At 37.9% G+C, this 15,139-nt stretch overlaps 2 protein-coding genes across 8 annotated transcripts in view; one reads left to right on the plus strand and one right to left on the minus strand.

The window, feature by feature from the left end:
• ZNF529 (zinc finger protein 529) overlaps positions 1-15,139 on the minus strand; it is a 198,529-nt gene that overhangs the window by 176,587 nt on the left and 6,803 nt on the right. Inside the window, exon 2 of one of the 4 annotated variants that reach the window (XR_010382404.1) lies at positions 4,498-13,699. The exons of the other annotated variants lie outside the window; for them this stretch is intronic. The gene's annotated coding sequence lies outside the window, so the exon portion shown is untranslated. The remainder of the gene's footprint in view (positions 1-4,497; positions 13,700-15,139) is intronic. 4 annotated transcript variants of the gene reach the window in all.
• Positions 4,599-13,058, plus strand: LOC135322109 (zinc finger protein 382-like). 4 transcript variants are annotated; one of them, XM_064489664.1, is made up of 5 exons: positions 4,599-4,733; positions 6,344-6,407; positions 8,719-8,845; positions 9,246-9,341; positions 11,448-11,518. In XM_064489664.1, exons 2-5 carry the CDS (start codon positions 6,399-6,401, stop codon positions 11,516-11,518), a joined length of 303 nt encoding a protein of 100 aa, XP_064345734.1. In that variant the 5' UTR covers positions 4,599-4,733; positions 6,344-6,398. The 4 variants fall into 4 exon arrangements, with proteins under 4 accessions (XP_064345734.1, XP_064345735.1, XP_064345733.1 ...); XM_064489665.1 differs by having other exon boundaries at positions 4,619-4,738; XM_064489663.1 differs by lacking the exons at positions 4,599-4,733; positions 11,448-11,518 and adding an exon at positions 13,004-13,058 and having other exon boundaries at positions 6,300-6,407.

Genomic DNA, 15,139 nt, shown 5'->3' on the forward strand with positions numbered 1-15,139 from the left:
ACTAAACATAAATATATTACATAACCCAGCAGTCCTTCTCCTATGTATCTCCACAGCAAAAATGAATGCTTTTGTCCACAAAACACATGTACAATAATGTTCATAGCAGCAGTATCTCTAAAAGAAAAATTAGAAATAACCTAAATTTCCAACAACAGACTAGCAGATAACTAATCTGTGCAACATCCTATAATGGAATATACAGCAAAAGAAAAAGTACCTGCTACATGCAACAGCATGAATTTCACAAAGATGTTGGGGAAAAAAAGGTAGTCATTAAATGCAAAGCTATAAAAAAAATGTATAGTTAAGAACATGATCAATGATATCTCAATAAAACTGGGGAAAAGTATGAAAAATATTTCAAAACATAGTCAATAGTTTTAAAAATATAATGCATAAACATAATGTCATTTTGCTTGTAACGTGTGCATATATAAACAGAAAAAGAAAAATGGAAAATTATGAAGCCTTATATTAGTATTGTTTCTCTTTTTATTTGAAATTACTTCTTAATTTAAGACTGGCCATGTATTAATATAAATAAGCACTTAAAAATTCTGTAAAAAGGAAGCTATTCTTCAAAAAGATGTTAAGATTAATACATGGCCACTGTTCATATGTATGTATTATTCATATGTATATTTGTTTTATAGGTGATTACCTTAATTCATAGTAAATGTTGAGGAAAGACATTTATAACGAATTAATAAGTAAGACAGGCAGGTTAAAATTATTGCGAGGTTATATACTGTCACAAATAAGAGTAAGCTCTGTAGTTAAACTTTCCGTATGTCAATCTTCGCTCTGAAGTTATTGTGTCTGTTACCAAGTATTTCATCTGCACTGCCTAGATTTCCTTATAAATAAAGTGAGAAAAACAATAATAGCTAGTACCTCAAAGAGTTGTCAAGATTAAGTGAAAAACAAAAAAACCAACAAAATGTTATCTATTTTTAACTGATAATGAAGAGACAATTTCATATCCTGTAATCTACTACCATTAAAGGATACTCTCTGTTCTGTTTTTCTGAGGACATTTGAGCTTCTTACTGCTTGTCCTTATCATGCTTGTACACGACAGAACACAGTTTACAAATGTAACTAGTCTTCACAAGCAATGTTACCCACAGAGAATTTCAGAAAGAAAAGGAGGACCGCAACTACACAAACATCATTCTGCCTCATAAAACTAGCTCAGACAATATGACCACTTGAGTAACAAATTGAAAATGTTAACAAAAACTCAATTTTTGTTAACCCTACCTTTTATGCTGCATTATTTATAACTGCATAATTATAACTACTCACATCATTATAAACTCATCCTTGTCAGCAGTTTATAAAATGAAGTCTCCTAAGTTACCTGGTCTTGAGATACTAGTGCTGTCTTCTGAAAGTTATCAAAATATGTAAAAAAAAAAATACTTAACTAAGTAGCTTTACTTGACAATTTGATCTCCTAATAAAATGCATAAGTTGATATCTGTGTAATAGCAAAAGGTCTATCAAATCGGTTGTTGGATACCACTGTCACTTCCTTCTTATTCCTACTGATAATGGTAATTTGTGTATCAGGATCCACAAAATGGAGGCCAGCTCAGCGGTCCAGCCCACATCACAAAGCTAAACTGAAGTTACAAGAAACACCTATATAGGAAACTTAGTGCACACCAATCACAATCCTCCAACTCAGCTTTGGCTAGCCTACCTTACCCTAGGAAATAGGGCCCGCTAGTCTCATAAGGAAATCTCTGACATCGGAGCCAATCATGCCATTTCCTTGTTGCCTCTTCTCACATTCTATAAAATCCTCTTGCCCAAAACCCCTTGGGAAGAATACTCTACTGCTTCAGAGGCACTCTACTCCTCCAATCCATGGGTTGTTTCCCTTGAATTAAAGACATCAAACATGGTAACTAAATTGTTTTACTTTTATCCTTTGACGCTACATACAAGAAAATATAACAAATCATTGATTGGGTTCAATTCCTTCTTCAAACTAAAAGTCAGAGAGGTCTTTATTCATTTAAATGATTAATTCGTGTGATTTTTTTTCTGAAAAAAACCAAAATCATATAAACATAGGCATAAGGAAAAATTTAGAAGAATGTACACCAATATGTTAATAGTGATTATTTCTAGATGCTAAAATTTTGAGTACTTTTAACTTCCTATTTTGTAAGTTCAAATTGGATTACTAATTTCTTTTTCAACAAGACTGCATTAATTCCATCATCAGGAATTAACATGTACTTCCTTTTTTTTTAGAGTATTTTTGAAAAAAGTGTTGTAGGGAGAGCTATCTTCTACTTACTAGGAAAACTGAGCAGACTGGCAAAATGACAGGTACTAGCACTAAAGCCAGTGTGACTGAAATAAATAAACCTACCAAGCCTTGTACCTTCTTTTACTGCATTTGATAAATGTAGTGAAACACTTTCCATGCTACGATTCGCCTGTGAATGAGCACAATTCAGGTACATGACACTTTTAGACTAAACAGTGCTTTGTTCATAGTAGAGGCTTAATAAATGCGGCTTTATCATTGCCGTTCTCTACTGAATGACCAGTTAATGGATCATACTGGATATAATCCTTGAAAAATCGGTAAGAAATACCATTATAATAAAGAAATTGATTTATAATTTAGCAGTTGAGTACTTCTATTCATAAACATGAATACTGCATAGCATTGCATTTTACATTTTATATTAGAATCTCTTTATTATTGATATAATATTAATAACTTGACTCTAAAGTGATTAACTTTATATTTACATAATACAGGAAATTATTTTGGGACAAACTCCTCCTAAAATTCACTTCCAGGTGTAAGTTACTGGTTCCAGGCAAGTGGTTCATGTACACCTTTGATAGTCTCAAAATTATAGACTTTTTCTACAATAAAAATATGCATTAATAAAATAAAAATACAATAATTTGGTATATAATTTCAAAGCAAAGCAAATCATTTAAGGTGAAGAATCCCTGTTCTAGACCATCTGAGCATCTGGTCTTACTTACAGGTGCCCATTACAATTAACTTCGTATTTTCATTGCTTCTTATGTATGAATGTGAAAGGCCTTAGCATATGCACATAATAGCAAGTTTTTAATTTAAGCAGTTTTTAATTTAAGCACTTACTATTTCCAGCCACTGTTCCCAGGCCTTTTATACCCAGACAGGCTAAATAAGAATACATTCTTCATCATTAACAATCCTCCATCATCCACGTTAAATTAATACACCCAATGTGGTGGCAAGGTATAGCTCAAGTGGTAGAGCACATGCTTAGCATGCATGAGGTCCTGGGTTCAATCCCCAGTACCTCCTCTAAGAGTAAATAAATAAAGAAGCCTAATTACCTCCCTCTACCAAAACACCAAACAAAGTAATAAATAAGCCCAATGGAAGTATGAGAAAGACTGGAACACTGCTGACCGTTCCCTGTATCATAAAGTCAGGTTCACTGAAGCCTAGGACTGAAATCTGCTTCTAGGTTCACAGCAATTTACTGTCAACAAAGCTATGAAAATGCTGTAGATCTGTAATATGCAGCTGCAGCTTGCCCCCACAGAGCTTCCAAGAGGAATCTCTGGAGGAAAGGACCCTACCTTGAGGGCAATTCCAGCTCTAAAATCGCCATAATAAACAGAGAAATGCGTTTTTTTTTTTAAGTTGGAACCTTCATTCTAGGTCTCAAATATTCAACTTCTCTTTGACAGCCATTTTTGTGCAGCGTGGCTATAAAGTGAAATCACAGAAGCAGTGAAAGAAAACCCAGTACAACAAATTCCAAGAAACCACAGAATTTACAACTAGCTCCAAAACAGGCTACACTTAACGTACTGCATGCCTACTGTGTTTTAAACACTAGTCTAGACAACAGGTATAGGGGGGCAATGATGAAGGCAACAGGGGCCATGCTTTAGAACTGGGGCCCTCTGTTTGACAAGGCCCTCGGAGTCTTGACAGACACACATTGAGTCACACAGGGCTCTTGTCTACTGATACCTCAGCGCCAGAATTGCAAACGTGAAGCTCTATCCTCCTGAAAGTAAAAAAAAAAAGCCACAATAGGCTAATTCTGGTCAGTCTCCTCCAGTCGGTCACAATAATGCTGTTAACAGGATCACTCGGTCACAGTGTACACCTTATAGTCACCGCCGACCAAGGTCCTAAAAAAGGCCCCGCCCCCACTCTGTCCTAGGAGCCAAATCTGGACCAGTCAGGGCCTCCTCACCACGCACACATTTTGGCCCCAACACACAAGCGCGCCCGCGCTCCCTCTCTTCCTGACACACACACTCCCATAGTCACATCTTACACTGACGCAGTCACACAATCGCACACACACCCACAATCACCTTCCTCAGCAGGTGATTCACATCGGCCTGAGGCTCTTGCCTCCACCCGCCGCATCCGTGCCTGGGAAACTCCAGGCCTGCGGCAGTGAGCTCCTTCCGCACCCAGACCCGGATAGCTCAACTCACCACACGGAAAACTGTGATCTCAATGCTAGCGGAAAATGAACCAGAAGCCGAAGTTCATTAGTCCCCAGGGCCTGTGAGAAACGCAGTCAAAACCGGAAAAGCGCGGACGCTGACACGAGCAAACCCGACCGCCCGCAGCTGGGACCGCGCGGCTCCTAACCCGCCGCCCCGTGGACTCCTGGGAGCGCCAGCCACGCGGGAGTGCGCAGGCGCAGTCGACTGAGCCTCGGCTCGGGGTGAGGTTCGTAGGTCCTGGGGGCTTTGACCAGGAAGCGGGAAGTGGGATCTCTAGCCCTGGAGGGCAGACTAGAGAAGCGGGACCCGGTGGGAAGTCCGGGGAGGAAGCCGAGAGTCCGAGTGGGCCTGGTAATTCTGAGGAGGGAACCGGAACCGGGCCCGTAGTAACCAGACAGATCTGTGCGAGCGGGGCCTCGGGCGTGGTCCGTGGGCGTGACCCTGAGGGTGATAAACGACTGTGACCTGGAGCGAGTTTTCCTAGGGGAGGTTTTGTCTGTTTTGACCCCAAGGAAGCTACACTGCCAGGAGCGGGGCCTCACACAGCGGGTGTTGTGTGTGTGTGTGTACCAAATGGAGACGGCCTCCTGTGCCCAACCTGCTGCATTTTGGGTGCATCCTACTCTCTGGGATGCTGCGGCTGGTTGTGTGTGAAAGTGGACGGAGTCTTGTTGCTGCGTGGGGATTCCTCTGCCTGTGTCTCTCTTCAGATTGTATGTGAATCGTGTTTGACACCGCAGGTGACGATAGAGAAGCTAAATGGTTTGTGCTGTGGTTTTTGTGACTTTGCATGAAATTATGAAATGTGCTGTCTGAGATTGTGAATGGCATGTGGGTGCCGCGGGATGGTGCTTTTCTGAAGGAAGTGATTGAATGTAATTCTGCGTGTTTGTAACCTACTGTTACGATTTGTGATGGTTTTGTGATTGAGAAACTGTATGACCGCTAGTTGGGTATGTAAGATTTGATTTTCTGAATAGTGGTCATTAAGCCTGCCTCCAAAATTGTAACTCAATAGCAGTTTAGCATATGAAATAGAGGTATGAGTATTGGAAAGGAATAGATAAGATCTCATAATTCCCAGATGGTGGGATTCATCACAGGGAAACATTACATGAACTAAAACCAATACGCTGAAATGAGTAGCGTTCCATGGGTAGTATGCAGGAAAAAGCAAACAATTTTTACTCACAACTAGCACTTTCAACACTGATATATGAATGAGAAAAACTGTTTGCAACTTAAAGGGTTAATTTATTTAATTAAAATAAAAGCTAATGTCACCCAATTACAAAATAAACATGAGAAAAATAGACATACTCTAAGATATCACAGAAAAGAAATTAAAGGAGCTTATACTCATAGTAAGAAATGTGTAAATTAGAACTATACTATATATCTGGTAGGCAGAAATTGAAGTTATTGTCAACTGCATTCATAGGATGGAGAGATGTATTGTCATGCACTGCTGGTGACAGTATAAATTCACAGAAAATCCATGAAGAATGATTTGGAAATGTATGATAAATCTGTCTTCCATGGGAGATGGAAGGTACAGCTACAGAGGGGGAAAACACAGTGTTCCCTCTCTCCAAGTTACAACAGATATCTTCCTGACCACGAAACCAGGTTTCTGGCATTGGTAAGGGAGCAGGATTTGTTTATTTTCTCACTAATCTCCATCCTGAATTTGTGTGGGGTCCACAGAGTAGGCAAGTGCTGAAACTGTGACAGTTGACACAGATTTAACACAGACACTGAGTTATTCTGGGAGATCTACGTCAAATATGGATTCACAAGGCTCTATATCCTCCCATCTCTCCCTTCTCAGGACTCTTCCCTTGTCCAAAAGGAGAGCTCAAAAGAGAAGGCAAATTCTTAAAGCCATGCCTCAGGTGAGATGATATTTCCTTTCTTACTGAAATAACTTGGTTTTAGGTTACACGAACATTTGCTTCCCTAGCCTTAAATTTTCTGGATATTGGAACTTGCTTCCATCAAGGTTTTCACTGGCAGGCCACAGTTTGTAGGAACTGCTGGCAGACATGGATAGAATACTGGTCTCCAGTAGAGCAAGCAAGTGGCCTAGGTACAAAATTTGAATACTGTCAGGGCTGCCCATCCCTAAATTTTGTACCGTAGGTGCCTCACCTGCCTCCTCCTAGTTGCAGCCCTGTTCCCAGTTTCTCTTATTCCAACCATATAAACATAAGCCTTCCCCAAGTGCACCTTCTAGATGTAGCCAATGTTCACATATTGATTGCGTTTATCATTCACCATCTCGTTCCTCAGTCGTCTTAAAAAAAAATACTTCTGGAACAGAAATGTATTACCTTGATTTAAGTGGGAATATAATACTTGAATGAATCTATCTTGTCTAGACACTGATTGGAGATCTAAATTGTGAGTCAAGAAGCAGACATCGAAAAACCTTGATCATCTCCAGTGACCAAGGTTTTGTAGTGATCAGGTGGGAAGCAGAATGGGTAGATCACATTGTTATTTTGTGATTAGACTTCCTGTTTTGTGAGGTTTTTAGAACAGAGATTTGCTTGCAGACTTGTACAGAAAACTGAGATTTTACATTCCTCTCTGGTCCTTATGTTTTATGCATGTCTGCCAGCAATTCCTACAAACTGTGCCCTGCCAGTGGAAACCTCTCCAATGTGGCGCTATAGATTTATTCTTATCTTTTTAGTTTCTTCTAATTTTTGTATGTGGGTGCAGGAGACGGAGACGCTTATGCTAATCCATTCTTGAGATGTTCTATTCTTGAATCCAAGGTGGTACTCTGTCTGGTTTTCTTATCTTTCTCATAAAACTCCTCTTCATCTACCAGTCTTGACCAATTTTCCACAGATGCTAACTGCTTCTCTTCCCTGTCTGTTTTTCTCTGTGCACAGTCACATTCACTACAGAGTTTATACTGATCTGATTCTCATGACTCTGAGATAACCTCTCTCCATCCTAGACCTCTGTCCAGGGCATCAGAACCATATATCTAATCTCCAACATCAATCACCACCTGTCTGTTCCATAGACACTTCAAGTACATGTCCAATGTTTACCTCATTACCTCCTTTCATCCAGTTATTCTTCCTTCTGTTTCCTATTTCCATTTTTCACTCTAAGCACCTACCCACTTGCTAGGCAGATGAGCTCTGCCTTTCTTTCTTCCACTCTACAACCAATTTATGAAACTCATCATGTAGCAACCAATTGTCCCCTGTCTAGACCACTAATACGACCTTAATCTAGGACACATCTCTAACAGGGGTTACTCAGTTGTCTTTCCCACCTAACACACCTCAGGCCTTCTCTAGTGTTCAGGAGCATTACCTCTAAAGTACAAATTTTGTCCCATAACATGTGCTGATTTAACATTTCTTCTTGTTATTTATACTCCATAAAGCAGCAGGCCCAAAGTAGGGTATGCATTACAATGGAATGTACTGAAAAGAAGGAAAATACTAATAGTTTACATTTGAAAATGGTGATCATTAAGAAAGTGGATTGCCATTAATGCCAATTGATGATTTACAAATAAATGCAATGTGTTGGAAATGTGCTCAGGACATTTTTAAGACCACTGCTCTGTGGGGAAAAAAAAAAATCCAGTATTGTTACATAAATATGCCCACTGCCTACCTCCATATACCTTTTTCTTCTTACAGCTCAAAGACTCTTTCATAACACATTGTACCTTTTGCTATTTCCTGAATTTGCTAACTGGGTTTACTCTCCCCATGAATTTTAAAAGCCAGTGTCATGTAGTCCTATAAAACAAATTCATTGTGAGTACAAATTTTTTATGTCCTCAATGAAGTCTTGGAATACAAAATGAAATTTTCTTTACTTTGTAGAATATTCCCTTGTACATAATTCTGTCATTGCTTCTGTAATATCTATTCAGTGTATGTATTTACATTTTGCCTCTCTTTTAGCTTGTAACTTCTTATAAGCAAGGTCAGGGTTTTAATCATTTTGGTGCACCAAGCAGCCAACCACATTCAAGGTAGATAGTATGAGCTCATATATTTTTAGCATGAGATAATAAGTAAATATAGATGAATATATTTTCAGAGAAAGTTTTCTGCAATACAAAACACAAAGTAAAAAACTATTCTGACCACTAAACATGGTCTCCAATGTCTAGTTCTCACTCATTCCAATTACTTTAGGATGAACTAGAGTGTGCCCTTACAGGGATCAGTGTCATTCAAGGATGTGACTGTGGACTTCACCCAGGAGGAGTGGCAGCAACTGGACTCTGCTCAGAAGGCCCTCTACAGGGATGTCATGTTGGAAAACTATTGTCACTTCGTCTCTGTGGGTAAGCAAAATTCCTTGAATCCTTCAATGTTACGCATCTCCTTTCAAGAAATTCTGAAACATGTGGAACTTTGAATTTCAAAGATCAGAGGGGATGAATCCCTTTTTGTTCGTAGAAAGCGCAGTGATGTTCTCACTTGCCTAACTTTGGTAAGACGTTCGTGTGTACCTTGTCTGCCACCTTGAGGCTGTATCTTTCTCTTCGATAGTTTTGATATGTATGTTCATGTATGACTGAAGCATTGTGCTGTACACCAGAAATTGACAAAACATTGTAAATTGACTATACTTCAATAAAAAAATCTATATATATACCAAAAATAAAAAATAAAAATAAATTTTAAAAATTCAATACTTTTGAAACCTAACAGCTTACACCGAGTCTTATTTTTTATTTTCAGGCTTTCACATGACTAAGCCCGATATGATCCACAAGTTGGAACAAGGAAAAGAACTATGGACAACAGGGAGAATTTTTCCAAGTCGTAGTTACCTAGGTGAGTCTGTATAGATAAAGTCCAGTGGACTTAGGTAGTTAACGCCTTTGAATGTTTTTAGAGATCTTTTTTTTTTAATTGAGGTAAAATACACATAAAGTTTACCATCTTAACCGTTTTAAGCGTATAGTTTCATGGCATTAAGTACTTTTACATTGTTGTACTACTGTCACCACCATTCAACTAATGAACCCTTCATCTGGCGGAACTAAAACTCTATGCCCATGAAAGAGTAATGGCCTCTGACAACCAACATTCTACTTTGTCTCTTTTTTTTTCTTTTTTTTTTTTGGAGGGGAGGTAATTAGGTTTAGTTATTTATTTTTTGGAGGAGGTACTGGGGATTGAACCCAGGACCTTGTGCGTGCTAAGCATGCACTCTGCCACTTGAGCTATACCTGACCCCCCCATTCTGCTTTGTCTCTATGAATTTGACTACTGGTAGGTACCTAAGGTAAGTGGAATCATATGGTGTTTGTCTTTTTTCTGACTGGTTTATTTCACTCAGTGTAATGCCCTCAAGTTTCACCCAGTTGTAGTATGTGTCAGAATTTTCTTCCTTTTGAAGGCTGAATAATATTCCATTATATATAATATATATATGTGCCACCTCTTGCTTGTCCATTCATCTGTCAATGGACACTCTGGTTGCTTCCATCTTTTGGCTACTATGAATGATGCTACTGTGAACATGGGTATACAAATATCTATTTGAGCCATTGCTTTTAGTTCTTTTGGGTATACATGCAAAAGTAGAATTGCTGGATCACACATTAATTCTATGTTTAATATTTTGAGGAACTGCTATACTGTTTTCCATAGTGGCTGCACCATTTTACATTTTCTCACCAACAATGCACAAGGGTTCCAATTTCTCCACATCTTATTTTCTTTTTGTCTTTTTTTTTTCTGATACTAGCCATCTTATTAAGGATTTATTTTTAAAGGCCTGAGATCTTTGAAGGGCCTATACATGACTGACTTCCATGCCTGTAAATTCTGAATTTTAGTTTTGAATAACACTCCCCATGTAAATCCTCTCCTTGTGGGCCCTTGTGCCTGTAGAGCAATTGGCCGCTATTACTTTACCAAGAATCCACTCTGTGCTTTGTAAATAAATGTACATAGAGATCTTGAGTGTAAAGTTCTTTGATTTCTGGCAGAAATACAAGCCCGTGTTTCTCTCACACTAATCAAGATGAAGGACACTTCCATTAACCCATTAAGTTCCATCAGGCCTCTTCCAAGTCAGCCCCTCTCACTAAGGCAATCACTGCTGTGATTTCTACCAGCATAGATTAGTTTTGTCCATTCTGGACCTTTTTCACATCTACTTTCTTTTACTCAGCTTAATGTCTCACAGATTTATACATGTTTTTGCATACTTAAATAGTTTATTTTAATTGTAGAATAGTATTCAATTGTATGAATACACTAGTTTGTGTACATATCTCCTGTGATAGACATTTGAAATGTTCCACTTTGGGGCTACTATGAATAAAGCTACTGTGAACATTCTTGTAACAAGCTTTTTGTGGAGGTTTATTTTTATTTCTCTTCAGTAAACACCTAGCAGTTGGTGTTGCTCATTCATAAGGCAGGTTTATTTCACTTTTTAAGAAGCTGCCAGTTTTTAAAAGTTACCATACTATTTAAAACTTTTACCAACAATGTATGAGAAATGTGACTGCCCCACATTCTCCTCTACGTTTGGTGTTATCAGTAGTTTCATTTTGGTCATTCCAAAGTAGCATTCTGAAGAATGGTAGTCTTATCTTTGCAGTTTTAATTTAGATTTCTCTTATGACTAATTATATTGAGAACTTTTTCAGGTGCTTTTTATATCTTCTTCAGGGGTGTCTGTTCAAATGTTTTACCCTTTTTTAATGGATTTTTTTTCCTTGAATAATGGGAATTCTTTACGTATTCCGAAGAGAATTCTTTTGTTTGATGTGGGTATTGCAGATATTTCCTCTAGTCTGTAGCTTGATGATTCATTTTAATGGTGTCTTTTAATAAGCACAAGTTTTTAACTTAAGTCCAGTTTATAATTTTTTTTCTTTTATCATTGTTTCTTTGACCTCTCAAATATTTGCCTTCTCCTAGGTTGTGAAGATAGTTCCCTGTATTTTCTCCTAAAAATGATATGTATATTTTGCTTTCTTTTTTTAAATTAGTTCTATGACCCATCTCATGTTAAGTTTTGTTTATAATATGAGGTAAGGGCTGATGGTCTATCTTCTTCCATATAGATATCAATTTGTCCCATCACTTGTGGAATTGAATTAAATTGCTGTGATGATCTTATCAAAAATTATCTGATTGTATTTGTGTCAGTTTATTTCTAGAGTATTCTTTCCTTTCATATATTTTAAGTCCTAGTGCTTGTACCACCTGGCCTTTGATTATTGTAGCTGTATAATAAAGTCTTGATGTCAGAGTAAGTCCTTTTAACTTTCTTCTTTTTAAAAAATTGTTTTGGCTATTCCAGATCATTTTCTTTTTCAAATACATTTTAGAATAAACTTATTGTTTCTTTAAATAGAGTGCTGGGATTTTTATTGGTGAGAACTAACATCGTAGCAATATTGAGTCTCCCAGTCCATGGCTGTACTATATCTTAAAATTTTAGTTACCTCCTTTAATTCCTGTAAACAGTGTTTTATTATTTTAGTATAAAGGTCTTATCCATTTATTATTAAGTTTATCTCTAAGCTTTTCATATTTTTGGTGCTATTGTAGATAGTAGGATTTTTAAATTTTCTTTGTCCAGCTTGTTAATATATGTAGCCACAATTGACTTCTAGATACTGACTTTGAATTACTGATTTATTAAGTTTTATTGTTGTTGCTGTTGTTCTTTGTTTTGGTATATTCCTTTAGATTTCCTACATATAAAACATGCCTTCTTTAAATGAGATATTTCACTTTTACATTTGCATACTTTATTGCTTTCATTTCTTTTTCTTACCCTGTGGTACTGATGAGGACCTACAGTACAATGTTGAATAGAAATAGTAAGCCTGAGCATTCTTAGCAGTTCACTAAATTTAGAAGGAAGCCATTTAATAATCCATTCCTAAGCTTAATATTAACTGTAAGTTTTTCATAAGTGCTCTTTACTAGATTCTGGAAGTTCTCTTCTTTTCCTAGTTTTCTGACAGTTTTAATTATGAGATGGATATTTATTTGAACAAATATTTTTTCTACATCTGTTGAGATGATTGTATGATGTTTCTTCTTTAATCTGTTCTGTATGTATTACATTGGTTAACTTGAAATTTAAACCAACCTTGGGCTCCTAGGATGAACTCCAGTTGGACAAGATGCATTATCCTTCTTAGAGATTGCTGAAATTGGTTTGCTAGTATTTTAGTAAGCTTTAATGCATGATTTTACCAAGGATGGTGGTCCATAGTTTTCTTGTAATGTCACTGAGAAGTGTCTGTATCCAGAATTGTGTCAGCCATATCAAACTAGGGGTGATTCCTCTTTATCTGTTTTCTTATGGAATTAGTGAATTAGTGCAAGATTGGTATTATTGCTTCCTTAAATGTTTGATGAAAATCATTATTAAGCCATTTGGGTCTGCATTTTTATAATTCAAGACTAGTGCTTCCAACCCTTAGGAAGTAACAGAGTCTAGAATTATACTTCTACAGGAAACAACTAGAAAACTGGACAAGATGTTGAACAACAGGCAGCACAGGCCTGGATTCCTGAGAGAAGAAAAACAAATGAGATGCACCCTACCTCATTCCAGGCTTTCATCTGAAGGCAACTTCCAAACTGCAGTGCAGAAAGAGGAATCCAAAAAACACTTGACAATTTTATTGACTTAAGGGGACCAACACTGGCATTCAAGGAGACTGAGGTGGCTAGAATTTGCAGGACACACTTCCCCAAAAGAGGGAGCTATGTAGGGAAAGAGTTCCCCAAATCTGGAAAAGGTTCCCCTTGAGTCTTTGGCTAAATACACATCTGCACGTTTGTAGGTGTTGAAACCTTATGAGACCAGGCAAGGACACGTTCTAAGAAAAATACAATTACCACGGTGTTGTGAGACAAACAATTCCCATAGCCTACTGCACCAGGAATCATTTTATTTCCCTCCAGCCAGAGTGGAGAGAACTTGTTAATACATAGGACATTAGAGAGATTCCTTAGAAAGGTCACATCTAATAAATGGGGCTAGATTAGCCATCGATCAGAGACTGCAAGATTTGCCATAAAAGAGCTTAAATAAAAGCATCAAAAGGATTTAACCAATCCAAAAGTAATTGCTGTGTGTCTGTTGGGTCCTCCAAGGAGATGCTGAGATGGAGTTGGGAGTGTCATAGATTTATTAGAGGTGACATCTATGAAAGATAAAAGGAAAAAGTGAGATCAGAAATACACAGCCATCAGACCATGATACAGATATGACCCCTGTGGAAGGAAAGGGCGAGAAGCTAACAGGATTGGGCAGGGAGAGCCTTAGACCAATATGCAGATCTGACAAAGTGTCAACCAGCCTAACTGGTCTGAAGCAAAAACTGTCCATCAGAAGAGTCCCCATGGACAGAAATGGCCACCCTCAGTGTTCAGTCATTGGGTGGGAACTCCCTGGGGAGGCCTGGTTTGGTTCAAAATCTGAAGAGCTTCCTGAAGATGGTAAAAATTAGAGGTTGCCAGGTAACTACAGTTCTTGCACATGACTGGTAAGTTCTATTTTGAAGAGAGATCCTAGTGGTGTAACTTGGTGGCTGCCACAGAATGCCAGAAAAAGGCTGCCAAACTCTTTATGAAAAGACGACCATTATCTTAAACTCAACAACATTGATAGTGTGTGATGTCCAATCAAGAATTATTAAACATTATGAAGAAGCAGGAAAATATGACCTGTAAACAGGAAAAAAAATCATTCAATAGGGGGAAAAAACTCAGTCAATAATAACAAACCTAAAATTGAACACATTGATATACTTCAATTAAAAAAAACTTTAAAAGGTAGAGGTAATGGAATTTGCAGACAAGGATGTTGAAACAGCCATTGTAAATGGCTTCATTATCATCAAGGATGTAAAGCAAAAATTAACATAATGAGGCAAGATAACAAATACTGAAATAAATAAGAACCAAATGAAACTTCTAAAGATGACTGTTCAGTATCTGAAATGACAAGAAAGACCGAACTATGTGCTGTATATTAAAATGTAAAAACACAGGTAGATGAAATATAAACAGATGACAAAATGTGTACCGTGCTGTCTGGTGGTTGCGATGTGAGGGTGATACCAACCCTCCCTACTCACCCAAAATTTGGTTCAGATGTCCAGACTGAAATTTGACATAACGAGGCTTTCCTAGGGAGAGCAGGGAAGATTCCCAAGCTAGTCCTAAAATGGCTTGAGAGAGCAAGGATGGGTGTCAGGCTTTGGTGGTTATTGTGGTTAGGGGATGGGTCAGGTTGGGGTTCTGTATGTGAGCTAAGGCTTGCATGGTTTAAACTTCCTGCCAGCACCAACAGAGCCAGCATCCTAAGTTTTCTTATAGGCTTGCCCAGGTATGGGGCAAGAGTGGGGAAAAAGGGAGTGGGTCTAGGAAGTTGTTAGCAGTAAGACATCAGAAATGGAATCTGACCCTATTACACATGCAAACACTAAGAAGAAAATGCGAGTGGCTATATATGAAAGTAGATTTCAGAGCATGGAATATTATAGTGATAAATAGGGACAGATCATCAGAAGTCATAACAATTCTGCCAGCTTCAAAATACTTCAGTGTTTTTCAAGAAGCTTTTTATCATTTTCACTGCC

The sequence above is a fragment of the Camelus dromedarius genome, chromosome 9 (assembly GCF_036321535.1).
Source record: "Camelus dromedarius isolate mCamDro1 chromosome 9, mCamDro1.pat, whole genome shotgun sequence".
NCBI classification, from domain to species: domain Eukaryota; kingdom Metazoa; phylum Chordata; class Mammalia; order Artiodactyla; family Camelidae; genus Camelus; species Camelus dromedarius.

What these genes read in the sequence shown, in the direction of transcription:
- LOC135322109 (XM_064489662.1), top strand. Translation starts at nt 6,300, where the DNA reads ATGGATTCACAAGGCTCTATATCCTCCCATCTCTCCCTTCTCAGGACT. An exon ending in TTCTTAAAGCCATGCCTCAG is followed by an intron (nt 6,408 to 8,718) that starts GTGAGATGATAT and finishes GTGCCCTTACAG; the next exon opens with GGATCAGTGTCATTCAAGGA. An exon ending in TTGTCACTTCGTCTCTGTGG is followed by an intron (nt 8,846 to 9,245) that starts GTAAGCAAAATT and finishes TTTTATTTTCAG; the next exon opens with GCTTTCACATGACTAAGCCC.